Source organism: Oryctolagus cuniculus, chromosome 15 (genome assembly GCF_964237555.1).
Source record: "Oryctolagus cuniculus chromosome 15, mOryCun1.1, whole genome shotgun sequence".
NCBI lineage: Eukaryota > Metazoa > Chordata > Mammalia > Lagomorpha > Leporidae > Oryctolagus > Oryctolagus cuniculus.
Genome location: NC_091446.1, coordinates 36,322,766 through 36,349,330, shown reverse-complemented (window position 1 = coordinate 36,349,330; position 26,565 = coordinate 36,322,766). Strand labels below are relative to the sequence as shown.

At 42.1% G+C, this 26,565-nt stretch overlaps 1 protein-coding gene and 1 pseudogene across 1 annotated transcript in view; both read right to left on the bottom strand.

Annotated features, from left to right (window-relative positions):
• The window catches only part of NOC3L (NOC3 like DNA replication regulator), a 55,592-nt gene extending 29,416 nt beyond the window's left edge, over positions 1–26,176 (bottom strand). The window contains exons 1-10 of the mRNA XM_002718388.5: positions 26,021–26,176; positions 24,843–25,050; positions 20,135–20,267; positions 19,257–19,414; positions 17,935–17,988; positions 16,908–17,038; positions 14,878–15,039; positions 14,599–14,692; positions 8,636–8,811; positions 7,808–7,936 (exon numbers count right to left, since the gene is read on the bottom strand). Of these exons, the coding sequence (XP_002718434.1) occupies positions 7,808–7,936; positions 8,636–8,811; positions 14,599–14,692; positions 14,878–15,039; positions 16,908–17,038; positions 17,935–17,988; positions 19,257–19,414; positions 20,135–20,267; positions 24,843–25,050; positions 26,021–26,029 (1,254 nt within the window). The 5' untranslated portion in view covers positions 26,030–26,176. The remainder of the gene's footprint in view (positions 1–7,807; positions 7,937–8,635; positions 8,812–14,598; positions 14,693–14,877; positions 15,040–16,907; positions 17,039–17,934; positions 17,989–19,256; positions 19,415–20,134; positions 20,268–24,842; positions 25,051–26,020) is intronic.
• Positions 12,353–13,641, bottom strand: LOC103351378 (casein kinase II subunit alpha' pseudogene; annotated as a pseudogene).
• Positions 26,177–26,565: the final 389 nt, after the last annotated feature.

The following is a 26,565-nucleotide window of genomic DNA, read 5'->3' as shown; positions in this document are numbered from 1 at the left end:
AAAAATGGTGCTGGGAAAACTGGATTTCCACATGCAGAAATATGAAGCAGGACCTCTACATTACACCTTATACAAAAATCCATTCAAAATGGATTCAAGATCTAAATCGACAACCCAATAACATCAAACTACTAGAGAGCATTGGGGAAACCCTGCAAGATATCGGCATAGACAAAGAGTTCCTGGAAAACATCCTAGAGGCACAGGCAATAAAAAACCAAAATTAACAAGTTGGATTACATCAAATTTAAAAGCTTCTGTACAGTAAAAGAAACAGTAAAAAGGCAAACAGAATGGGAGAAATTTTTGCAAACCATGCAACAGATAAAGGATTAATAACCAGAATATATAAAATTATCAAAAAAACTTATTTGGGGGAATGAACCAACGGAAGGAAGACCTTTCTCTCTCTCTCTCTCTCTAACTCTGCCTGTCAAAAAAAAAAAAAAAAAGAGCAAAGCAAACAACTCAGTCAAGAAGTGGACAAAGAACACAGACATTTCTCAAAAGAGTAAATCCAAATGGCCTATAGATACATGAAAAAATGCTCAGGATCACTAGCCATCAGGGGGATGCAAATCAAAACCACAATGAGATTTCACCTCACCCTAGTTAGAATGGCTTTCATACAGAAATCTAAAAACAACAAATGCTGATGAGGATGTGGGGGAAAAGGTAGCCTAATCCATTGTTGGTGGGAATGCAAACTGATAAAACCACTATGGAAGACAGTTTGGAGATACCTCAGAAATCTGAATCTAGCCCTACCATACGACCCAGCCATTGCACTTGTCAGAATTTACCCAAAGGAAATGAAATCAACAAATAAAAGAGTCATCTGCACCTCCATGTTTATTGCAGTTCAATTTACAATAGCTAAGACATGGAACCTAAACACCCATTAACAGAAGACTGGATAAAGAAACCATGGGATATGTATTCTATGGACTATTACACAGCAGTTAAAAAATGAAATCCGTTCATTTGCAACTAAATTGATGAATCTGGAAATCATACTTGGTGAAATAAGCCAGTCCCAAAGGGACAAATACCATATGTTCTCCCTGATCTGTGAAAACTAACAGAGCACCTAAAAGGTAACTTGTAGAAGTGAAATTGAAACCACAAGAAGCATTACTTGAACAGCCCTTGTTTTTGACTGTTGAGGAATAGTTTATTATTTTATAATTTTCTATTTTTTTTCTCTACTTAATACCATTTGTTGAACTTTAAACATAGAATTAATCATAAGTGTATTAAGTCAATTTAAAATAGATCCCAGTTAAAAATAAGAGTGAAAATGAAAGAGGGAGGAGCTGTATAGTTCACCACACATTCCCACAGACTTACCCTAAGGGTAAAGCTAAAAACTTGACATGGGACTCCAATTCCCATTAAGCTGGGTCATCCTAATCTCAACTTATGTGATAAAGTGATCATATAAAGTGTGGAATTAATCATATAGAAAGGGTTAAATGTCAAAGGGATCACATAAATAAGACGAAGTGTCTGGTAATAACAATAGATAGAATTAAAAAAGGAGAAAAAGAGCAGTCCACATAGCAGACTCAGAATAACAAACTCCCTAAACAGCACTCTGACCTCAGAATCAGCCCCAAAGGCATTTGGATCTGGCTGAAAATTCCATGAAAATTCTTGGTATGGAAAGCCAAGACATAGTGGCAAAAACTATTCTGCATGAAGGATCTCTGTGAGTGAGACTCCAGTGGATAGAAGGGGCCATCAAAGAAGGATATACTTTTTTCTGAAGGGAGGAGAGAACTTTCACTTTGCATATAGTCCTGTCTAAATACCAATGGAATTTGTGGACTCAAAAGGCTTCCATAGCCTTGGCAGCTCATGTGAAGAGTCTCAGGTGGTCACTAATGTCATACATAAGAGTGTTAATTGTTAAATCAACAACAGGAGTCACTGTGCATTTACTCCCTATGTTGGACCTCTGACCTTAACGAGGTGACTATGAGAATTAACAGTAAAACTTGTCTTCAAACTATACTTTACACTTTGTGTGTCTGTGTGAGTGTCAACTGTTGAAATCTCTACTTAATATAGAGATGGTCTTCTGTATATAAAGACAATTAAAAATGAATCTTAATGAAGAATAGAATGGGAGAGGGAGTAGGAGGTGGGATGGGAGTGGGAGTGGGAAGGTGGGAATGGGAGGAAAGACCCACTATATTCCTAAAAGCTGTACATATGAAATTTGTATTTCTTAAATAAAGACCTTTTAAAAAAAAAAAAAGAAAATAGATCTCAGTACAAAATAAGAGTGGGAGGGTCCGGTGCTATGGCACAGTGGGTTGAAGTGCCAACATCCCATATGGGCACCAGTTCTAATCCTGGCTGCTCCTCTTCTGATTGTGGGAAGAACCACAATATTCCTAAAGTTGTACTTATGAAATGCCTGAAGTTTATATTCCTTAATAAAAACTCTCTTTGGAAAAAAAAATTAAAAAAAAAAAAGATAACAGAAAACCAAAGGAATGAGCACATTCCCTTGGACTAACAAATTTTCAGTGGAAAAGTGACAGAACAGACTCCATAGGACAATGAAGTAATAGGACAAATACACCAATGAAGCGAGCCAACCCTGAATCTTGCAGGCGGCTGCCAAGACAAGGCAGAAGATGCTGTGGCTCCCTGCCACCATCAGCTGTAACTGAGAAAGAATTCCAGCATTCCACAGTCCCCCACTGACTCTAAGTCTAGCATTAGAGGAGCTGACCAGAGTCTGAGTGGCCACTTTGCCTCCCTTTCCTCCTCCACCCTCCCAAAAGGCTGGTTACAATCAGGTATGTTTATTCCTGCTCTGACTCAGCAGACAACACACAATCTTGCTGCTCTCAGAAAAGCCAGAGTTAGGGCAATGTAGAGTGGAATGCATTCTGCAACTGTGGGAATTCTGTGTTTAAGCTCTGTGTTACTGCATTCACTCACTCTGTGGTCCAGGGTGGTTCTGTTCTGCTTTTTTGGAGCTAGCACCAGTAGCAGCCCATAAGAAATCCACTACTGACCTGAGGAAGTTCCTCTGTAACTCCTAACCAGGAGCCCCTGGCACAAATGCCAGTATCACACTCACATGCTTCATGAGAACTGGGGGCAGTTTAATCCATGCATTGTGGAACCAGGACTTTTGATGTTGGTATTACAAATTCTAAAGTAACTTGCACTCACTCCTGGTATCTAGATTGCTCTACTACATCATTCTGCTTCAGGCAGATGGCTACCACCATCCTCAACACCTGGGTCTCATCCTGGGCAATCTGAGTAACAACTCTCTTGTATCCTGCAACACCAGGACTCTAATAGTCAATACTAATTTCCTCAAACCCATGGATCTACCCAGTGGGAACTAGAGGAAAACCTGCCTGCATTCCACCATTCTGAACCCTTATCTGCCAGTGCAAAATCTTCTGTATACCTTGCAGTCAACCAACAGGACTGTTGCAGGGTTCAGTTCACATTCCCTTGTCCTGGAACTAGGGCTTTTAGTTTTTAAACCCCAGCACCAGCTGCACTTCCAGCATGACATGAAGAAGGTCCCATCGACATCACACAGTGCTAGAGCCACAGTTATTGGTGCCAAAAGCCCAGCATCACCTGGGCTTGCTAGTGGGATACAGGGACAGCCCACTTTGTGTCCCTCAGCATAAAGAGACACAAGCAACAAGGCCCTGGCTATCACAATCCAACTCTCTGGCGACTGAAGATACACATCCTAGGAAGCCCACACTTACTTCAAAGCCCCACTTCTACCCCTACAAACTGCAGCAGACTAGACCACTATACTTACAGACACAGCTGACACTGATTAAAGCAAAAGAAATCACTCAGAGGTTACACTTCTGGGCTCAACTACAACCAAAGTGAAAGCAACAAGCCATCTAAAACATAAACTCTTTTCAAATAAACCTATTCCATAAAGAAGGGATTATTACACCAGATGCAGATATAGGGACACCAGAAACAAGAAGAAGCAACATAACATGACATCTCCAAAAGAACACAATGGTTCTCCAGAAACAGATCCTGATCTGAGAGAAATTTATGAAACGTCAGAAACAGAATTCAAAATAATGACTGCAAGGAAACTCAATGTGATGCAAGAAAATAGATACAGAAATGAAGAAAATAATAAGTGACATGAATAAAACACCTACTAAGGAGACAAATCATTAAAAAGAACAGAACCAGACTTTGAGATGAAACAAATCTTCAATCAATGAAATAAAAAATATACTGAGAGATTCAACAGCAGAACAGACCAAGTGGAGGAAACAATTTCTTATCTGTAGAAGACTTCTGAATAAAACTGAGATAAAAATAGAGAAAAGAATTTAAAAGAATGAAGAAAGCCTATGAAAAATGTGGTATACCATTCAGCAACCAAATATTTGTATTACGGGATTCTTGAAGCAGAAGAGAGAGAAAAAGCAGTTGAGAATCTACCAAATGAAAAAATAGTTGAAAACTTCCCAAGGCCTAAGAGACATGGACATCCAGATACAAAAAGCTCAAAAGACCCCAAGCAGATTCAGCCAAAAGAGATTTTCTCCAAGGTAAATTATAATCAAATTATCAAAAGTTAAGGATAAGGAGAAAGAATCCCAAAGATGTAGAAAAGCATCAAGTCATATACAAAGGAAAACCAATTAGATTAGATTAACAGGAGATTTTTTTTTCCCCCCCAAGAGAAGCCCTACATGACATAAGAGAGTGGGATGATATATTCAAGGTCTTCACAAAAAAAACTTTCCAACCAAGAATACCATATCCAATGAAGCTATCCTTTATAAGTAAAAGAGAAATAAGTTATTTCCCAGATAAAAAAAAAAAAAAAAAAAAAAAAAAAAAAAGAACAGAGGCCAGCATTGTGGTGTAGTAGGTAAAGCCACCACCTGCAACAACAGCATCCCGTACGGCTGCCAGTTCATGTCCTACTACTCCACTTCTGATCCAGCTCTCTGAATAAGTAGCAGACGATAGCCCAAGTCCATGGGCCTATACACCCACGTGGAGACCCAAATGAATCCACTGGCTCCTGCCTGGCCCAGCTCTAGCTGCTGCATCCATCTGGGGAATGAACCAGCAGAAGGAAGATATCTCCTTAACTCTTTCAAATAAGTAAATAAATAAACCTTTAAGAAAAAACAAAAACAAAAAAAAGTAACCATCAAGAAAACACTTGATACTACCAAGTTCACTAACTGAGCAAATACAATCAGTTAGCAATCAACAAAATGATATGACTTAGTTCTTATCTATGAATACTAACATTAAATTTAGATGGAATAAATTCCCCAGCCAAAAGACTCAAGATGACTGAAGGGATTTACAAAAAAAAAAAAAAAAAAATACACATAACTGAAAATAAAAGGCTGGAAAATGATATCCTAGGCAAACAGAAACCAAAAACGAGCAGCCGATAGAATACATTAAATACTTTAAATATCACATGTTCTCCCTTATATGTGGAAGATAAAATTTAAAAAAAAAATACAACAAAAAAATACTTCTAATAGTACTGCTGCAAATATGGTTCTGTCAAACTTTGTTTTATAACTTTCTCAAACAAGTTGCTAAGTTTGAATTATGTGATTATTTTAAAATTTACTGTATATTAGTGAAAATGACATCATCTTTCATTTGATTACCATTTATACCCTCACATATATTCCTACTGAACTACTTACAGTCTTTTTACTTTCAACTGCTGAACTCTTCTAGTGTAGTATTAAGCCTTTGTAGTAGAAACTAAAAATGTTACATCAAAACTTTTTTAAAAACTTTAAAAAAAAAAAAAGGGGGCTCGCACCTGTGGTGCCAGCAGCCCATATGGGCCCCAGTTCTAATCCTGGCTGTTCCATTTCCAATCCAGCTCCCTGCTAATGTGCCTAGGAAAGCAGTGGAAGATGGCCCAAGTACTTGGGACTCTACCCATGTAGGAGACCCAAAAGAAGCTCCTGGCTCTTGGCTCCATTGTGGCCTAGCCTTGGTCATCGAGGCCATTTAGGGAGTGAACCAGAGGATGTAAAACTCCTCTCTGCCTCTGCTTCTCCCTCTCTGTAACTGCTTTTCAAATAAATCTTCTGAAAAATAAAATTTTAAAAACTGTTTTTTAGTATGTCTGGTGTGGAGCGACAGGATCTGTTTTTCTAATTCCCAGGTTATGATGGTCCAGGGACTAAAGTGACAACTACTGCCTTAAGTCATTCAAAAAATTTAGTGATGTGGTGGCGGTGCAGGGGGTGTTGTGGTACAGCTGGTGATGCCATCACCTTAAGACACCAGAAACCTTTACAGGCATCAGGTCATGTCCCTGCTAAAGGCCTGGGAAAAGCAGCAGAAGGTAGCCCAACTATTTGGGCCCTTGCCATCCATGTGGGAGACTTGGCTGAAACTCCTTGGCCTGGCCCAGCCCTGGCAGTTGCAGCTATCTGGGGAGTGAACCAGCAGATGGAAGATCTCTGTCTCCTCACTCTTTTTTTTTTTTTTTTTTTTTTTTTTGACAGGCAGTTAGACAGTGAGAAAGACAGACAAAAAGAAAGGTCTTCCTTCCATTGGTCCACCCCCCAAAATGGCCACTGCGGCCGACACACTGCACTGATCCAAAGTCAGGAGCCAGGTTCTTCCTCCTGGTCTCCCATGCGGGTGCAGGGGCCCAAGCACTTGGGCCATCTTCCACTGCCTTCCCGGGCCACAGTAGAGAGCTAGACTGGAAGAGGAGCAAACGGGACAGAATCCGGCGCTCCAACTGGGACTAGAACCCAGTTGCCAGCGCCGCAGGTGGAGGATTAGCCTAGTGAGCCGCAGCGCCAGCCCGAAGATTTATTTTTTTTAAAGATTTATTTATTTATTTGAAAGTCAGAGTTACACAGAGAGAGAAGAGGCAGAGAAAGAGGTCTTCCATCCGACGGTTCACTCCCCAATTGGCCGCAACAGCCGAAGCTGAGCTGATCCAAAGCCAGGAGCCAGGAGCTTCTTCCCAGTCTCCCACATGCATGCAGGGGCCCAAGGACCTGGGTCATCTTCCACTGCTCTCCCAGGCCACAGCAGAGAGCTGGATTGGAAGAGGAGCAGCCAGGACTAGAACTAGCACCCATATGGGATGCCGGTACTTCACGCCAGGGCATTAACCCACTGTGCCATAGCGCCGGCCCCATCTAACTCTTTCAAATAAATACATCTTTAAAAACAAACAAAAAATTTAGCAACTAGGGCAGGCATTGCGTAGCAGTGGGTTAAGCTCCTATTGGGCATACCCACATCAGAGTGCCAATTCAAGTCCTGACTAGTCTACCTCCCAGCTTCTGCTAATGCATCCTGGAAGGCAGTAGATGACTGAAGTGCTTGGGCTCTGACACTCATGTAGGAAACACAGATGTAATTCCAGGCTCCTGGCTTTGGCCCAGCACAACCCTAGCTGTTCTATGCATTAACCAATGGATGTTTATTTTAAAATACAAGCAAGCACATATGTATGTCTCTGTGTATCCAGAAAAACATCTATAAAGATACATACTAAACTTTTAACAGTATTTACATTTAAGGAGTTTGACTGCTTTTTCATTTTATACAAATTTGTTTCTAATATATTATTCATAACTACGTGGGAGACCTGGAAGAAGCTCCTGGCTTTGGATCAGCACAGCTCTAGCAGTTAGCAGTTGTAGCCGTCTGGGGAGCGAACCAGCAGATGGAAGACTTTCTCTCTCTCTCTCTCTCTCCGTCCTATTGAAAATTGACTAATTTTTTAAAAATCCAATGTAAGGAAAAAAAGGCTTACCTCTGGCCTAACTTCATAATTTCGGCCCTTCACAAAACCAGAAATCACTTTAATTACACCAAGAGAAGCTTGGCCTAATTTATCTTGTTTGAAGAGTTTCTTTACTGCCTCACAACACATTTCAGATACCTGAAAAATAAAATGTGACACTAAACCAGTGCTTCTCAAGCTTGGAAGTACTGACATTTCAGCTAGATAATTCTTTGTTGTGGAGGGACTGTCCTGCACCTTACAGTATGTTTAAAAGCCTCCCTCACCTTTGCCTCCTTGATGCCAACTGTACTACCCCTCTCAGCCCACCGGAGTCATAACTACCAAAAACATTCAGAAACACTGCCCAGTGTTCCCTGGGGGGCCAAAATGCCTCCTGTTGACACCCACTACAATAAATATGTTCAAGAGGCACTTTTTAGGACCAGAGTTTGGCTTAGTGGTTAGGCCAATTAATATGACAGTGTCCCACATGCACTGCCTGGGTTCACTGCTGGTTCTAGCTCCTGAATCCAACTTCCTGTTAGTGCAGACCATAGGAGGCAATGACGACAGCCCAGGTGGTTGGGTTCCTACCACCTATGGGGGACCCTGAATGACATTCAAAGCTCCAGGCTTTGGCCTAGTCCAGCTCTGATTATTCCAAGCAGTTGAGGAGTGAACAGACGAAAGCCCACCCTCTCTCTCAGTTAAATAAATAATTAAAAAGAAAGTGTTTAATAAATTGACACTATTTTACTAACAATAGTTCCAAAACAACTTTGTGGAAAAAAGAAATCGCATGGTCTATAATTTTCTGTTAAGGACAACAGCAATAATTACTTTAAAGCAACCTACCGATTTTGACACATCATTCATGAGAGGGACGATCAATACAATGATGTTGTTGTGAAAATTAAAATGCGGAAGTGCCACCAACAGCTCACACAGGCTCTTCACAGCCACTTCTGCTAGCCCTTTGTATGCCTTTAAGGAAATTACATTACTTTTCTTCAGCTTCCTTTGCTTCCAATCTAAAAGATAATTGCAGTTCATCACTTTACTCACTGGTCGCCAAACCTCAAAGCAACTAGCTTTTTTTTTTTTTAAAGATTTTATTTATTTGAAAGGCAGAGATACAGAGAAGGACAGCGAGAGAGAGAGAGAGAGAAAGTCTTCCATCTGCTGGTTCACTCCCCAGACGGCTACAACTGCTAACTGCTAGAGCTGTGCTGATCCAAAGCCAGGAGCTTCTTCCAGGTCTCCCACGTAGCTGCAGGGGCCCAAGCGCTTGGGCCATCCTCTACTGCTTTCCCAGGCCACAGCAGACAGCTGGATCAAGTAGGGCAACCAATACTCAAACCGGCGCCCATATGGGATGCTGGCACCGCAGGCGGCAACTTTACCTACTACCCCATAGTGCCAGTCCCTTTTCATTCTTTATAAGATTTTTTATTTATCTGAAAGAGTTATACAGAGAAGAGAGACAGAGACAGGGATTTTCCATCTGCTAGTACAGTCCCAAAATGGCCACAATGGCCAGGGCTGGGCAAGGCCAAAGCCTCTAGGAGCTTCATTTGGGTCTACCACATGGGTGCATGGGCCTAAGCACTTGGGCCATCCCTCTCTGCTTTCCCAGGCAAGGAGCTGGATTGGAAATGGAGCAGCCAGGACTCAAAACTTTGCCCAGATGGGATGTCGGCATCCCACGCAGAAGCTTAACCTGTTGTGCTGCAGCACTGGTCCCAACAACTAGCTTTCTTTTAAAATAAATGTTTGTTTTACTACAATATTTGAAAACCTAAAAAAGATAATTTTTTAAATAAAGACTTCAGAGCCAGCACTGTGGCATAATGCTACAGCACCAGCCATTACATATGGGAGCCAGTTCAGGCCCTGGCTGTTCCAATCTGATCCAGCTCTTTGCTAATGCACCTGGAAAAGCAGCAGACAATGGTCCAAGTGCTTGGGTCCCTGCCTCTCGCATGGGAAACCTGAATGAAGCTCCTTGCCTCACCAATCCAGCCTTAGCCATGGTGGCTATTTGGGGAGTGAACCAGTGGATGAGGGAATCTCTATGTAACTTGCCTTTCAAATAAATAAATACATCTTTTAAAAAATAAATGACTTCATAATGGCTCAATATGCTTAGGAAAGGTTCACATTTGCATGTTCCAATACAGAGGCTCCTAGTCACATGTGGATGGCAACTGAGCATCTGAAATGAGGCTAGTCCAAATTAAGATATGCTGTAAGCATAAAACATACATCTCACTAATATTAAAACCTGGTTACATGTTGAAAGTATATACATACATATATATATAATTGGCTCTTAATATTAATCTGCTTTTTAGTAGGCTTTTGTTTTCTCGTGACTTTTTTTCAAGATTTATTTATTTAAAAGAGTTGGGGGGGGGGGAAGGGAGGGAGAGAGAGGGAGGGGCTTCTCCATCAGCTGGCTCACTCCCCAATTGGCCTCAACAACTGAACCTGCACCAATCCGAAGCCAGGAGCCAGGAGCCTCTTCCAGGTCTCCCATGAGGGTACAAAGGCCCAAGGACTCTGGCCATCCTCAACTGCTTCCTAGGCCACAGCAGAGAGCTTGATCGGAAGTGAAGCGGCCGGGACTCTAACCAGCACCAACATGGGATGCCGGAACTGCAGGTGGCGACTTTACCTGTTACACCACAGTGCCGCCCCCATGACTTTTTTTTAATGAGACATGTAGTTATGTCCTATTGCTATTGGAAAGTACTAGTGGCCAGCGCCGTGGCTCAGTAGGCTAATCCTCCGCCTTGCGGAGCCGGCACACCGGGTTCTAGTTCCGGTCGGGGCGCCGGATTCTGGTCCCAGTTGCCCCCCTTCCAGGCCAGCTCTCTGCTGTGGCCCGGGAGTGCAGTGGAGGATGGCCCAAGTCCTTGGGCCCTGCACCCGCATGGGAGACCAGGAAAAGCACCTGGCTCCTGGCTTCGGATCAGCGCGATGCGCCGGCCGCGGCGGCCATTGGAGGGTGAACCAACGGCAAAAGGAAGACCTTTCTCTCTCTCTCTCTTTCCACTCTGCCTGTCCAAAAAAAAAAAAAAAAGGAAAGTACTAGTCTACATAAAGCTCCCAGGCTCTATCCTTGAGAAAACAAATGCCAGTAAATAGGTTCCAGTTGAGATGTCAGAGCACAGAATCAATACCCATCCCACCCACTCCCACCCCACTATATTCTACTACCTTATTGCCTTTATTGAGCCAACAGGATTCAGTAGTCCTGTTTTAGCAGACAGTAACTGGGTGCTTTTTAGGTCTAGCACTGAGTAAAGGGGCCCATGTAGGTCAAATGAAGGCACTTGGCCCAGGCAACCAACTCCTTTCCCAATTAATCTCTCAAGTTTTCCCTATGATCTGCCTTTTCTAATGAAGGAAAAAAAAAGTTTGATAGAATAATTTATCATCTTGAATAATTGAGTCATAATCCATTTTCAAAGTACTCACATCCATTTCAAGCTTTCTTCCCTAACTACCACCTCCAAATAAAAAATAAAGCCTAATTGTTCATAAATTCAAGGACTGTATAATGACTTACTAGGTAACAGACTGCAGCCACAATAAAATACACATTAGGCAAAGCTATAAGCACTTTACACCTATAATTCAATTACTTCTCATAATAATGCTATGAAATAAATACTATTATTGTTCCCATTTTACAGACAGGAAAAATGCAACACGGAAAGTAATCTGCCCATTGCATAGGTAGTAAGTGGTAGACACAGGATTTGCATCTAGTAAATCTGACTCTAAATTCTGCTCTTGTCCATACACTATACCTGCCTCTCATTATGCAAGGCAGAATACAGAATTCATCTTCATGTTCAAGGGTAAATATACTACTTTTTTTTTTCTTCCCACCATACCCGCCCTCCCACCCCACCTCCTCCTCTCTCTCCTATTCCCTGTTCCATTCTCCATTAATTATTCAATTTTTTTAAAAAATAGCAGCAAGATTTTATGGTTAGGCAAATCCACAAAGGTTACAGTGTGCTCATCGTGACCCACTTAGCATGGAACTTTTGAGACCCATGGGCCTGTTCATGGCATCAGATTTAAAGTGTTGCCTTCTGACATCAGAGAGGACTCTTGTGAAAGTAGGTGATGGATAGCACACTTAGCGGAAAGCTACAGGGATCAGACACATTTCCTGGAGAGCTCATGTCATGAAAAAAACATAAAACATGAATTTGTAAGAGTTGAAAAAAATAGTCACTGTTTTAATCTCTTTCTTGTACATGAGGCTGGTGTGTCAGTACAGACTGCTGACATTTACTAAAACTTGAGCCTGAATTCTCGTCAAAGGAAACCCAGACCACAATGGAATAGATAGGAAGTCAGATTCAGATATTCAGAGCTTGTTGACTGCACGGGTTAATTCCACAGTGCTGTCCTGTGAAATAAGGGCAATGTACAACAACTCCGAGTTTCTCATCTCCCATGTATTCCAAAGGGAGAGTGCCTGAACTACATGCAGGGCCAGGCCACCTCCATGGCAGCTCCCTGCTGACTAGTACTGGGGAGTTGCTTTCTTTTTGACAGGCTTTTAGGTCTTTACTCTTCTTTATAGAAGGAATGATTGGAATTTCTTTTTATCACACTGTAGTTCTTTCAAGATTTGTGTTTGGTTGGTTGATTTTATTGGCAAGCATCAATACAAAATTACCCATTGCTTTCCCATCTTCATCGTCCTGCCATGAGACCACTGGAGAGCACAGTATTATCTGCACAAGGCTGGGACTGCTCCTTCACCACAGAGTAGAAGTACGCGTGCTCCATGGCCTATTTAGTGGTCAGTTGTTGATGGTCTTGTCGCAGGAGTTTGTCCAGAAGATCTAGGGCCTCTGGGCTGAAAAAGTGTCTGTTTTCATCATGGATAAAGTTCTCCCAGTGTTTCTGCGAATGTTCTCCCAGAGTATCACTGAAGTGTGGATCTAAGTCTATACTTCTTCACCCAGACCCAGAACTTCAGCAATCCAAACAAGCTGGTCACAGCTGTCCTGCCCATGGAAGAAAGGCTCCTTTCAGAAGATCATGCTTACCAGCATGCAGCCCAAACTCCTCATGTCCAGGCTATAACTGTATGTCAGTCCACAAGGAGCTCTGATCCCTTGAAATACCTCGAGGCTACACAAATATTACACTCTTGAGCAGGACGACAGAACTCTGCCAGGCCCCAGTCTACCAGTCGTAGCTTTTTCTTGACACTGTGAGGTTTCACATCCCTGGACATGTTTCCCTTGCTGTAGCAGTAATCCAGAGCGTTAAGTAGTTCATACGTATAAAACCTGGTATCAAAGTCTGTAGGGATCTGGTAGAGTGGCTTAAAATCTGTATTGTTGATATATTCAAAAATCAAAGTTGGTACCTTTGACACAGGATCCTTTACAGTGTCAATCAACTTAATGATATTTGTTCCACCATGAAGGTTCTCCAGAATCTTAACTCTCATTTTATCTTCTTTATCCTCACTGGCTTCAGAATTTTTACAACTACTCTCTCACTGTTGGTGATGTTATTAATAGCCTCAAATACTTCGATATACTTTCCCTGACCAAGTTTTTGAACCAGTTGGTAATCACCTTGATTATCCCAGCTTGGATGCGAGCCTCGTAGTCCCAGTACTCATAGCTCCTCAGGTTGTTCACTTTGGCATAGACCTGAGCCTTGCTGCTCACGGTCTGCTGGGCTAGGCATGGGCGGGGGGAGGGGCACCACCAGGCACAGAGCGGGGCAGTGACAGCTGAGGGCCACCAGAGGAGGAGGAGGAAGAGAGCAAGGGCATAGGGCAAGACAGCCCCTAGAGCGGCTGGCAGGGTGGGCTGCACTCACGCTCTGCCTTGGCCTCCTCTGCGCTCACAGCCCCCAGGCGGCAGCGGCACCGAACAGGAAGATTCATTTTCAATTAACTTTTAACACAGAAAACCAACTCTATGCTAAGTAAAGATTTCAACAATTTGCAAACACATACAAAAAAAGAACTGAGAACAAGTTTTACAGTAAATTATCATAATACAACTTACTGAGGAAAGAGGTTCTACATGGGAACAGAGTACACAGTGCCTCTTGTTAATTTACATGTTACATACTTTGAAGATATGCTTGGGGCTGGCGCTGTGACGCAGTGGGATAAAGCCCGGGCCTAAAGCGCAGGCAAGACATATGCACACCGATTGTAGTCCCGGCTGCTCCTCTTCTGATCCAGTTCTCTGCTGTGGCCTGGTAAAGCAGCAGAAAATGGCCCAAGTTCCGGTGCTGTGGCGCAGTGGGTTAACGCCCTGGCCTGAAGCGCCAGCATCCCATATGGGCGCTGGTTGAGTCCTGGCTGCTCCACTTCCAATCCAGCTCTCTGCTAGGGCCTGGGAAAGCAGTAGAAGATGGCCCAAGTCCTTGCGCCCCTGCACCCATGTGGGAGACCTGGAAGAAGCTCCTGGCTCTGACCAGTGCAGTTCCGACCGTTGCGGCCAGTTGAATAGTGAACCATCAGATGGTAAACCTCTCTCTCTCTCTCTCTGCCTCTCATCTCTCTGTGTAACTCTATCAAATAAATAAATCTTTTTTTAAAAAAAAAGAAGATGGCCCAAGTCCTTGGGACCCTGCGCGCACATGGAAGACCAGGAAGAAGCTCCTGGCTCCTGATCAGCGCAGTTCCAGCTATTGTGGCCAACTGGGGAGTGAACCAGCAGATGAAGACCTCTCTCTCTGCCTCCACCTCTCTCTGTAACTCTGTTTTTCAAATAAATAAAAGAAATCTTAAAAATAAAAAATGTTTAATATACCTTTAATAATTTGCTCCAGATTTTCCAAATAAAATTTGTACTGGCTAACCAGGCCTTCTTCAAATTCTCTTAACTTCTGGGTTTCTTTGCGGATCTGAAAAGAAAAAAATGGTCAATCATTTTTAAAAATATGAAAATCTAAAAATAAGCACAAAATTTGAGTGTCTAGTATATGTCTCATAATGTACAAAGAAAATAAAACAAGAAAAATCTAATATTTCTCTTCCCAAGGTTTTAAAATGTTCATTTTCTTATACAGTAATTATTATCCAGGAGTACCTTGGAAGATTTTTCTGCTTCAGTTAGGGGCCGGATTTTATAGGAAGGAGTAATGTCTTTAAATAACTCCATCAGAGAAACTATCACCAGCTTTCGAACAGTAACAGCCACATCAGGATCCTGTTCCATCAGCATGGAACGTAATTCTTTAAGTTTCTTAATCTGTTAAAGAAACAACATAAAAGGCTAGTGAAAGCATGGCAAAACAATCATGAACAAAAAACAAGAGCTCCATATCTGGCTCAACAAGAAGAATTCACGCAATGATCCAGTGACTCGTTAAGTCATACTGCTTACTTTACCAAACGATGTATCACTGAAGTTACAAGGTAATCATATATTTTTTAAAGATTTCTTTTTATTTATTTGACAAGCAGAGTGACAGGGGCAGGGAGGAGAGAATTATATAGAGAAAGAGATCTTCCATCTGCTGGTATACTCCCCAAAGGGCCATAATAGTCAGGGCTGAACCAGGCAGACGCCAGAAGCCTAAAACTCTATCCAGGTCTCCCAGGTGGGTAGCAAAGACCCAAGCACTAGAGCTATCTTCCACTGCTTTCCCGGACACATTAGCAGTGAGCTGGACTGGAAGTAGAGATGTAGGATCCCAGCACTGTAGGTGGCAGCTTAACCCACTGAGCAATAACGCTGGCCCTAGGTAATCATATTTTTTGTATGTAGAAATATACAGACCGGGGCTGGTGCTGTGGCATAGCGTGTAAAGCCACCACCTGCAGTACTGGCATCCCATGTGGACACCCATTAGAGTCCCGGCTGTTCCACTTCCGATCTGGCTTTCCGCACTGGCCTGGGAAAGCAGAGGAAGATGGCCCAAGTCCTTGGGCCCCTGCACCCATGTGGGAGACCTGAAACAGGCTCCTGGCTCCTGGCTTTGGATCGGTGCAGCTCCAGCCATTGCGGCCAGCTGGGAAGTGAACTAGTAGTAGATGAAAGACACCTTTCTCTCTACATCTCCTTCTCTCTGTGTAAGTCTGACTTTCAAATAAATGAATTTAAAAAATAATAAAAAGAAATACATAGATTTTGTTTTTTACATTTACTTTAAAGACAGAGCTATAGAGAGGGAGAGGAGAAAAGATCTTCCACCCACTAATTCACTTCCTAAATGGCCACAAACGCCAAGGCTAGGCCAGGCTGGGCCCCCTGGGCCCCTGTACCCACATGGGAGACCCAAAGAAACTCCTGGCTTTGGACTGGCCCAGCTCTGGCCTTTTGGGGAGTGAACCAGCAGATGGAAGCTTTCTGTCTCTCATTCCCTCTGTCTTTTAAATAAATAAATCTTTAAAAACAGAAATAAAATTGTATCATTTTATATGACTCCACATGCATGTTATCATTTAATCCTCACACAACAAAATTTTTGAAACAGATCTCATTCTCTCTTTAGAAATGAAGAAAATGTGTCTTGGGTAAAACAATTTATTGAAATTTGCACACATACCACCAATCAGGATCAAGATTGAAGCTCAGGATTCTTGAGTTCATATGCTATGATTATTTTCACCAGGATACATATGGCCCAATAATAATTCATCACAACTGTGGTTGCATTTCTCCTAAATTATTTCCCGCTTAAAATTTTTTCTGAATTTCACTGACTTCCATGTAGCATGTTCCTTATTAAAAACTAATTGGTTACAGATTTCTGCTCATACAGCTTCTAAAATTACTCAATAAAATACTCCATGATTTGCAAAAACTATGAATCAGTCAAGCAAATTCACAAGCAGTTTCTTCCTAAAGCAACCAATTTGTATAAACTACTTTGAGAGTTACAATAGTAAGTCCCATGTCTTCAACTGGAGAACAGGAAAATAAGACTCAGTGTGACTTATCTAAGCTCACAGAAGGAATTAAGTTCAGACACAAGATTAAGCTAAGATTCTGTGTGCTAACTAAGCTACTACATTTTGTTAATACGTTTTGTGCATTCTTATGAGTAACAAGAAAATGTTAGCCATCTATACCATATCTAATCTGAAGAGCCTGAAACAATTAATACTACCTACGTTACTTTCTGGATCTGATACAATGGCAGAGGCCAACGCCGCAATGTGCATTTTCTTCTCCTGTAGTTTCTTCTTTCTTTCAACCAAATGTTCTTCTATAGTCAGCTCTCGAACAGGATTTTCAATGACCTCTGAAACAGAAGAAATTTTCCCTCTTAAATATTTAAGTAAGAGCATCAAAGCCTTTAATAAAATTATTTTCTTACAGTAATGATGCCTAAATTTTTTTATCACTACATATAATACTCTCAACAATCATGTAAGACAGGCACTATCATTAAACCCATTTTGAACACAAGGAAAATGAGACAAAGAGAAAGTAACTCAACTAACTATCTCTAGATCTGTCTCAATTTCACACCTATGCTATCAAATCCACAACAATTCACACTAATTTAGAGAAAGGTAATTTTAGTTTCATTAGAGTAAGCTATTCTACAATAGCTTATAGTGGATGGCTGAAAACAAATAGCTCATTTGCAATCTCATTTACATCATTAATGAGGTCTACTAAATTAAAAGTAAAATTAAACAAACTTGTTGTTTTACAAATTTCCAACAATAAAATGTTTTTTCAATTTAACTCTCATTAGTTAAAACCACTCTAGCTTTCAGGAACCCAATTCATTTATCTAAAACAGACATGCAAGTATATAAAGAATTTGTCTAACTGCTCTTCAGAGCAAACGAAAATGGCTTCTTATCACTAAATCATTTTTCTAACTAAAAGCTAAAAGGTTAATAGTTTTATGCAGGCAGGTCCTTCTCTTGGAATTAAGAGGAATCAAGAACAGTAACAATTAAGAAGACTGTGTCCATTCTCATTACAAATGAAACCGCATTAAAATTTTTCCATAATAAAAAAATCAATTCCATAATTTAAGAACTTTAAATGTTCAAAATGATCTTGCAATGAGCAGTACTCCATAATTTACATTCCAGATTTTAAAGTTAACTTACATTTGCAACTATGCAAAATATTATTCTTAATGAATAATTTGATAAATCTAAATATATATCCCATTACCTTCCTCAATATCCATCTCTTCTTGGTCCTCTTCTTCTTTATTACTGTCAATAACTGTATGAAAAATGTGCATTAAAAGTGTGATAACAAATGATTGCTGTAAAACTCGGGATAGTAATTAGGGGAAGAAGCAATTAGTGGTTGAGAGGAGCACAAGGGAAGTTTCTGAACAATGAAAGTATTTGTTTCTTGCCTGGTAGTCTTACAGGGTGCACTACCCAAAATATCCTGTTAACATCACATCTCTGACTTTTGCCTGTATCTTACTTCATAAAGAAACATTTAAACACAAAGGAAGCTAATCAAGAATAATTAGAAACAACAGGATTTGGTGAAGAGACTGAAGACAGAAACACCTGAACCCTGTAGCTTCAATTATAATCACAACACAATGGTCAACTGAGACAATCAGCTGTACAAGGGTTAATTCAAAATGAAATTAAGTTTTAGTGCAAAACAATTTTTTTGAAGTGTCTTTTAATCCCATTTTCCACTAACTTTTTGAAGTCCTCTCATATTTTTAACCAAAATCATCAAGCTTGCTCTATGACTAACTGCACCTTCCCCTACTTTGGAGATATGAATAAAAGTCAAAATAAGATTATTATTATTTTAAAAGTGTATTTATCTGAAAGAGGGAGAGGTAGACAGCAGGACTGTCATCTACTGTTCACTCCCCAAATAGCCAGGTCAGGGCTGAGTCAGGCTACAGCCAGAAGCCCCAAACAAAATCCAGGTGTCCCACAAGGGTGGAAGGGACTCAGGTATTTAACTAACCCCTGTCCCTCTCAAGGATCACATCATCAGGAAGACACAATGGAGAGTGAAGCCAGGACTCAAAATATAACAAGTAGGAATCCCAAGTGGCAGCCTAACAGCTATGCCAAACTCCCACTCTAAAACTAAATTCTGGGCCGGCGCCGTGGCTCAGTAGGCTAATCCTCCACCTTACGGCGCCGGCACACCGGGTTCTAGTCCCGGTCGGGGCACCGGATTCTGTCCCAGTTGCCCCTCTTCCAGGCCAGCTCTCTGCTGTGGCCCGGGAGTGCAGTGGAGGATGGCCCAAGTCCTTGGGCCCTGCACCCCATGGGAGACCAGGAGAAGCATCTGGCTCCTGCCATCGGATCAGCGCGGTGCACCGGCCGCGGCGGCCATTGGAGGGTGAACCAACGGCAAAGGAAGACCTTTCTCTCTGTCTCTCTCTCTCTTACTGTCCACTCTGCCTGTCAAAAATAAAAAAATAAAAAAAAACTAAATTCTGAATGAAAAAAAACCCATGAGGATATAGAGAAAAGCTAAATATACCAGCTGATTAGATTTACCTGGCTTCTCCCTGGTCTGTGGAATTATACCACTTTTATCTTTGATAGGAAGCAAATGAATCAGTTCCTTCTCTGGTGCAGTTTGCAAAGTTCTTGGTATTTTTTCATATTTATCTATAATGTGTTCATGCTTTCGTTTCTTGGCATGAATAGGCTCACTGCAGGAAAAAAAAAACAATTTTCAGATTTAAGACATTTAGATGGTATCTAGAGATCTATCATTTTAAAAATAAAGAAAAGTAAGCGACAAGCTGAATCTTCAACAGGTGTATAGATATATACCTTAGACCAATGCCTAGCACATAGCAGCCACTCAAATGAACAGCCTACCCCAAGACTCAAATGAGAGCTGTATCTACCTTTCCCTTTAGATGCAAAATAAAGATGGAAGTTATAGTAGATTCTTTTTGAGGAACATTCCTCAGATCCAAGGATGACACCACGCTCTTACACTTTTCAAAAATTCTTCATAGTATTGCTAAGGATTTCAGAATTAAAAAGATCTAAGTTTAAATTCCAGAGCTGTTACTTGTGATAAGGGAGAAGATCAGTTTCCTCTCTGGATTTGAGAGTAATACCTAACCGGGAAAACTATGTGAGATCATGGCCATGAAGAACTTGAGTACTGTGCCAATGCCTGCAACAGAACAACATTCTTCCTTCATTTACTCTACCTCACTATTTAGATAAAAAGACATGTACACCAAATCAAATAAGCTTGTCTATTCACGCTCTTCCTTTACTTAGGAGTAAGAGTTTACACTTTGTAAACACTGTGTTCAGAGGTAAACATCTTGAACTGCCTACCAAAGTAAAATTTACAGTCAAGTTTCCACCACTGAAGGGATATCACGATTGTAATCCAAATGAAGTATTACCTAGAGGAAAGATCTCTTGTTAGAAAAGATGCTTTTTGTCCTAAATCTTTCATTAACTGTAAATCATCTTCATCCATCATATCTAAGGGAAGGGCTTCCTCTTCTTCCTCCTCTTCCATCTCAATCCTTTTAGCTGTTTCACAAAAAAAGAAAAACACACCAAGTATTAAAGAACTCTAAATTTTTGTGTTTACAATAGATAGGAAAAGCTTATGTTTTTCTAATACCATAGCCTAGTATTTCCAGAAGGAAGCACTATTGACATGTTAGGCACGACAATTTTCTTATTTGAGTGTCCTAAGCTATGCAAAATGCTAGCATGTCGTTAAATCTAAATATCAAGAGCATTCCCAGGTCACTGTACCAGTGAAAAAATTGAATGACTCCACACATTATCAAATGCCTTTCAGGTCATTTGAGAACCAATGACTCAGCCTCGTAGCTCTTTCTCATCTCCAGTGATTTTCACTTCCATCCTACTTTAGCCAATCTTTTCAAAGGCCACATCCTAAATCCTAGTGTCAATCTTTTCCCTCTCTACTAATACCATCACCTACCTCATTTCATAATCATCAGAGGACCTAGCTTCCTACTTTACTGAGAAGACAGCCCATACATTAGAAACTCCTTCAAAGTCCATACCAAGTGCAACAGCATTTAAAACCATCTTTTTCTTCCCCCCTCTTCTTTTCTTTTTCTTTAAAGATTTACTTATTTGAAAGGCAGAGTTACATAGAGAGTCAGAGTCTTCCATATGCTGGTTCATTCCCCAGATGGCTGCAATGGCTAGAGCTGGGCCAATCCGAAGCTAGGAGCTTCTTCCAGGTCTTCCACATGGGTGCAGGGGCCCAAATGCTTGGGCCATCTTCTGCTTTCCCAGGCCAAAGCAGAGCTGGATGGGAACTGCAGCAGCTGAGACTCAAACCCAAGCCCATATAGGATGCCCGCACAGCACCAGCCCCTCTTATAACATTGCAGCATGTCTCTCTTCCTGCGCTCTAGATCCCCCAAACTCTTGCCTTTAATCATTTATGCTTTCTCTATCCTGCATCTTCAACCTCTCCAATCTATGACTTCTTCATATTGGCATTTTTAAGATGGTCATTTTCCATGTGGCAACATGTCAATATCTTACCAAAATTAAAAAGTCATCCTATTACTGGTTAAATGAATTTCCCTATGAGTTAAAAATATGCTGCTGCTAAAAAAAATTTGAAGATCCTAAAAGCACGAAGTGTTGACAACCAGATCCTTTAAATCTGCTGCATAGATCAGAGATTATATAGATGGGAAATTGATCTACCCCAGCTTTAACAGCTGGGTATATCATATCATAGGTATACTACACATTTATAAAATTTATTGACAATTCTCTGTTGATGGACATTTTAATCATTTCTGAGTTTTTGTGTTTTTGCCATTAACAATGTTGCAATGAACTTGCAACTTCTGCTGGGTATGAATAGGCTTGGGGTATATGAGTCTTCACAAACTGTTTCAAACAGTCACAGGATGAATTTCTAGCAGAATTACTGAATCAGAGGAAAGTGCCAGGAGTACAGAACTCAATCCCAGTCCCCCATATAGGTGGCAAGGATCCAAGTATTTGAGTGAAAATCTGCTGCCTCCCAGAGTGCACATTAGCAAGAAATTGGCTCAGAAGCAGAGTATCCAGGACTCAAACCAGGCAACCTAATAATGGGATGCATGCATTCCATGAAGTGCCTTAACCACTGCATCAAACACCAGCTTGGAAATTTACACTTTATATCCAACTGTCTGATAAACTTCATTTACATACTGAACTATAAGAATAAAGCATTTGCTTTCATTTTTATTACATAACTATTAACATATCATGCTTTTTAAATTTATTAAAACTTCAGATGAATAAAATCATTTAAAAGTATCCAACTCAATCATTTCATTTTTTTACAGATGAAATGCTTGCAGACTAAGTAACCAACCAGGGCCACACTGCCAGTAATAAAATCAAGAGAAAAGCTGAGGTCTCCTGACTTCCAGCTTAATAATCTCTTTTTTTTTTTTTTTAAGATTTATTTATTTATTTGAAAGAGAGTTAAAGAGAGGGAGAGACAAACAGATATCGTCCATCTTCAGGTTCACTCTCTAGATGAATGGTCACAGCGGCCAGCACTGGACCAGGTCTCCCAGGTGGGTAGCAGGGGCCCAGGCACTTGAGCCATCTTCTGCTACTTTCTCCAGGCCACCAGCAGGGAGTTAGGTTAGAAGTGGAGCAGCTGGGACACGAACTGGAGCTCTGTAGGATGCTGGCACTGCAGGCAGCAGTTTTACCCACTAAGCCACAAAGCTAACCCCAACCCCAGCATTCTTTTATACATCACAATAATATGTTGCCAATGGATCAAACTACATGCCAGGATTAAGAATGACACAGCTGGGAGAGCACCATGGCTCACTTGGTTAATCCCCCGCCTGCGGCGCCAGCATCGCACATGGGCACTGGGTTCTAGTCCCGGTTGCTCTTCTTCCAGTCCAGCTCTCTGCTATAGCCCGGAGGGCAGTGGAAGATGGCCCAAGTGCTTGGGCCCCTTCACCCGCATGGGAGACCAGGAAGAAGCTCCTGGCTCCTGGCTTCGGATCGGCGCAGCGCTGGCCTTAGCAGCCATTTGGGGAGTGAACCAACAGAAGGAAAACTTTTCTCTCTCTCTGTCTGTAGCTCTACTTGTCAAATATATATATATATATATATATATATACACACACACATATATATACATATATATATAAAAATAAATAAAAGAATGACACAGCCATGGGAAGACTTAATAGCTATTAAATAATTATATACAGTCTAATATGAATACCCTAAGAGGTAGGCATTAAGTCTAGCACTTACCAACAACAATGAAAAAGTCCATGTCATGGGGTAGGTATTGTGGTGCAGCTGCTTAAGCTGCAGCCTGAGATGCCCACATGCCATATCAGAGTACCTGGTTCAAGTCTCAACTATCCCACTTTAAATCCAGCTCCCTGCTAAGGGACCTGGGAAGCAGCAGATGACAACTCAAGTATTAGAGGCCCTGCTACCTACACAGGATGGAGTTCTTGGTCCAGCTGTCACAGACATTTAGGGAATGAACCAGCAGATGGAAGATAGCTATCTCTCTCTGTGTGTTTCTCCTTCTCAGTCATTCTGCCTTTCAAATAAATAAATACATCTTTTAAGAAAAGAAGAAACCCATGTTCCATATCCAAGTCCTTTGGTTTAATACTCAGCTCTGACTAATATTTCTGATAATGAGGACCCTGGGAGGCAGTAGTGAAGGCCCAAGTAATCAGGTTCCTGACACTCACATGGGAGTCTTAAACTGAGTTCCCAGTTCCCAGCTTTAGCCTGTGCCCAATCTCAATTGTTGTGGATATTCGGGAAATGAACCAGTCAATGGTAGCTTCCTTTCTCTTTCCATTTCTCTGCCTATCAAATAAAAATTTAAATTAAGAGTTCAGGAATTGAGTGACAGCTGACTCCTCACTCTACAGATCGCAAAATAAACTCCCTTCTACCACCAAAAAAATATCTTTTGGGGCCAGCATTGTTAAGCCACTGCCTGCGATGCCAATTTGAGTACTGGCTGCTCCAATTCCAATTTAACTGCCTGATAATGCACTGGGAAAACAAAAGGAGATGGCCCAACTGCTTAGGCCCCTGTACACATGTGGAAGACCCAGATGAAGCTTCTGGCTCCTAGCTTCAGCCTTGCCCAGCCCCAGCCATTGAGGCCATTTGGGGAGTGAATCAGCAGATGAAAGATCTCTAACTCTACCTCCCAAATAAATAAAATCATTTTATATATATACACATACACACACCTTTTAAAATATATTTATCAGGTGTTTGGCACAATGGTTGTCACTTGGGACACTTGCATCCCATATCCAAGTGCCTAGTTTGAGTTCTCGTTCTGCTTTCATTTCCAGCTTCCTGCTAACACATACCCCAGGAAACAGATGACGGCTGAAGAACTTGGGTCCCTGCACCCTCATGGGGAGACTCAGACTGAGTTCTGGGCTCCTCCCTTCAGCCTGGCCTAATCCTGGCTATTGTGGACATTTCAGGAACAAATCATCAGATGGAAGACTGTCTCTTTGCCTTGGAAAACATGAAAATAAAAACTTAAATGTGTGTGCATATATATACACAGACACACACTAAATATGCTAAAAGCACCAGTAAGATGTAAAACCAGCCTGACTCAAATAACTACGATCCTTATTTGGAGATCATGAGTAGTTTTATTAAATAAATCTGACAATTTATAGCTTGATTTTATGCCAAGTTTCTAAGCCACAGATGAGTAAATCAAGTATCCCTTGATAATGGTGTGAATAATGAACCAGAGACAAGCAGCGGTCTATCCTCAACAAACTTCCAGTGAATGGGCAAGTGACAGTACTGGCATGATGTGCAACCTTTATTTTCATGGCTACTATGAGTTTCTTTCTCCTTTTATTTCATCTTCAGCTAGTTGTGCTTTGCACAGTGAGTACAATACCGAAATGTTTTCTCACACTGACTGTGATAAAGCACACAGGACTACTACACTCACCTACTCTTAGGAAGATCTAAAAACAAGAGCAATTACTAGAAAGCCAAGTTGTTTCCATGAAGAACTTTTCAGAATAACCCATGGAAACTAAAGCCCGTGAACGTCTCCACCATTACCTGTTCGTTTCTTCTTTGGGTCCTCCAATGGGACAGGTTTCTTGGACACAGCATCTTTTACAGCTTGCCTTAGCTTCCTTTGTTCTTTACGGTACTTCTTGAGCGTGCTTTGTTGTTTAAACTGCTTATTTTTTAGCTTATTTTCAAGTTTAACTTTACTAGTTTTTATCAACTTGCGAAAGCTTGGGACCTGTTTTTTATTTCTTCTCTAGAAAAGAATTGCAAGAGGGGCAATGTCAACTGTAATTATTTTTTTTTAAAAGCAGGTTAAGGAGAAAAACAACTTATTTTAAATGCCATCAAATCAATTCCACAGTCTGAATGTCCCACCGTCATCAATCTTGAATATAATAGCTAAAACCAGACTATGGCATTAATTGCACATAACAGCAACAGGGCATCAGCCATTCAACCACGGGTCTTCCGGTGACTAGAATCCACAACTAACCAAACGGGTCTAAGATCCAAAAAAGATTAAGAAGCGCTGACCTACTGGAAGACGATCGCTCGGAGCTAGTTCACCACCATCTGTGGGTTAAGAGTTCAGGGCAGAACACCGGCCGTTCACAGCTGACGTTTCTATGCTGTTTCACCATTTAAAACCTCCAAAGAGGCAGCTCAAAGGGCCTAGGGAAATAGTGACTGCTGCTGTCCTCTCATTACCGACGCAGCAGCCAAAGCTCAGCGAAGCTGTGCAACTTGCCAAGGACTCCTCAACGAAGGAGGGGAAGCCGAATTCGGGGCGTCGGTCTCCGCCCCTCTCACTCTTTCTCTGGCGACCCCACATTCGGAAATTCATCCGGAAACCCAAATCTCAGAACTAGCTCTAATTTTCTGTGAGAACCAAAGCGAGTCCCTTTCCCCGGACGAGCGCGTCCCGGATCCCAGGACTCAAACTCAGAGGGCAGGACCTCGCTTCTTATCTGCAGCACCAGAGTCCAAAAGGCCGCTCTTAGGAGCCCTTCCAGGTCAGACCACCTGCGCTCGTCCCACCGCAGCGTCCCTGGAACCACCGAGGAAGACTAAGGAAGCCGGGTCTAAGCACCGGGAAGCGGACCGCTCAGCATCCGCGCGCTCCAGGCACCGCGACCCCCAACACAAGGCTGAAAACCGGCCGAGAACCTAAGCGAGGCCCAGAACCTTCCAGTCGCAGGCCCCGGGCCGCCGAGGACACTTACCGCCTTCATCCTTAGGCCTTAAGAGTCCCGGAAAATCCACGAGCAGCCCAGCAGCGCCACACGTGCGAAAACCACACCGCTTTTGCGCGAGCCGGAAACTGGCTACACGCCCTCCCAGTCCTCCGCCGCCGGAAACGGGGGGCGGGACTTCCGCAGGCTGGCTTGGGCGCGCGCCCTCTGGCGGTGACGGGCTAGCGGCACGCCGCCAGCGTGCGCGCGCACGGACACGCGCTGTACCGGAGAGGGGCCGGAGCCAAAAAGGGGTGGGGCCGGAGCCCGGGCCGGGGCCAACAAGGGGTGGGTGGGGGCGGGGTCGAGGCCGGAGTCCGGCGGACGGCGGGCACTTTATGGGGTTGAGTCTTGGACTTTTGTCCAAGGTCTCTTAAAGCCGAGGAAAATAGGACTTGTTTTTACAATCACTTTCCGGCGGTTTGTGCCTGTCCTCACCCTCCTAGCTGCTGTTCTCGATTTTGGTAATTTCTCCTCCGTGAAACCTGACGACAGGGAGAAGCTTACTCCTTGCGTTGTTTCGCCCACCCCTCCAC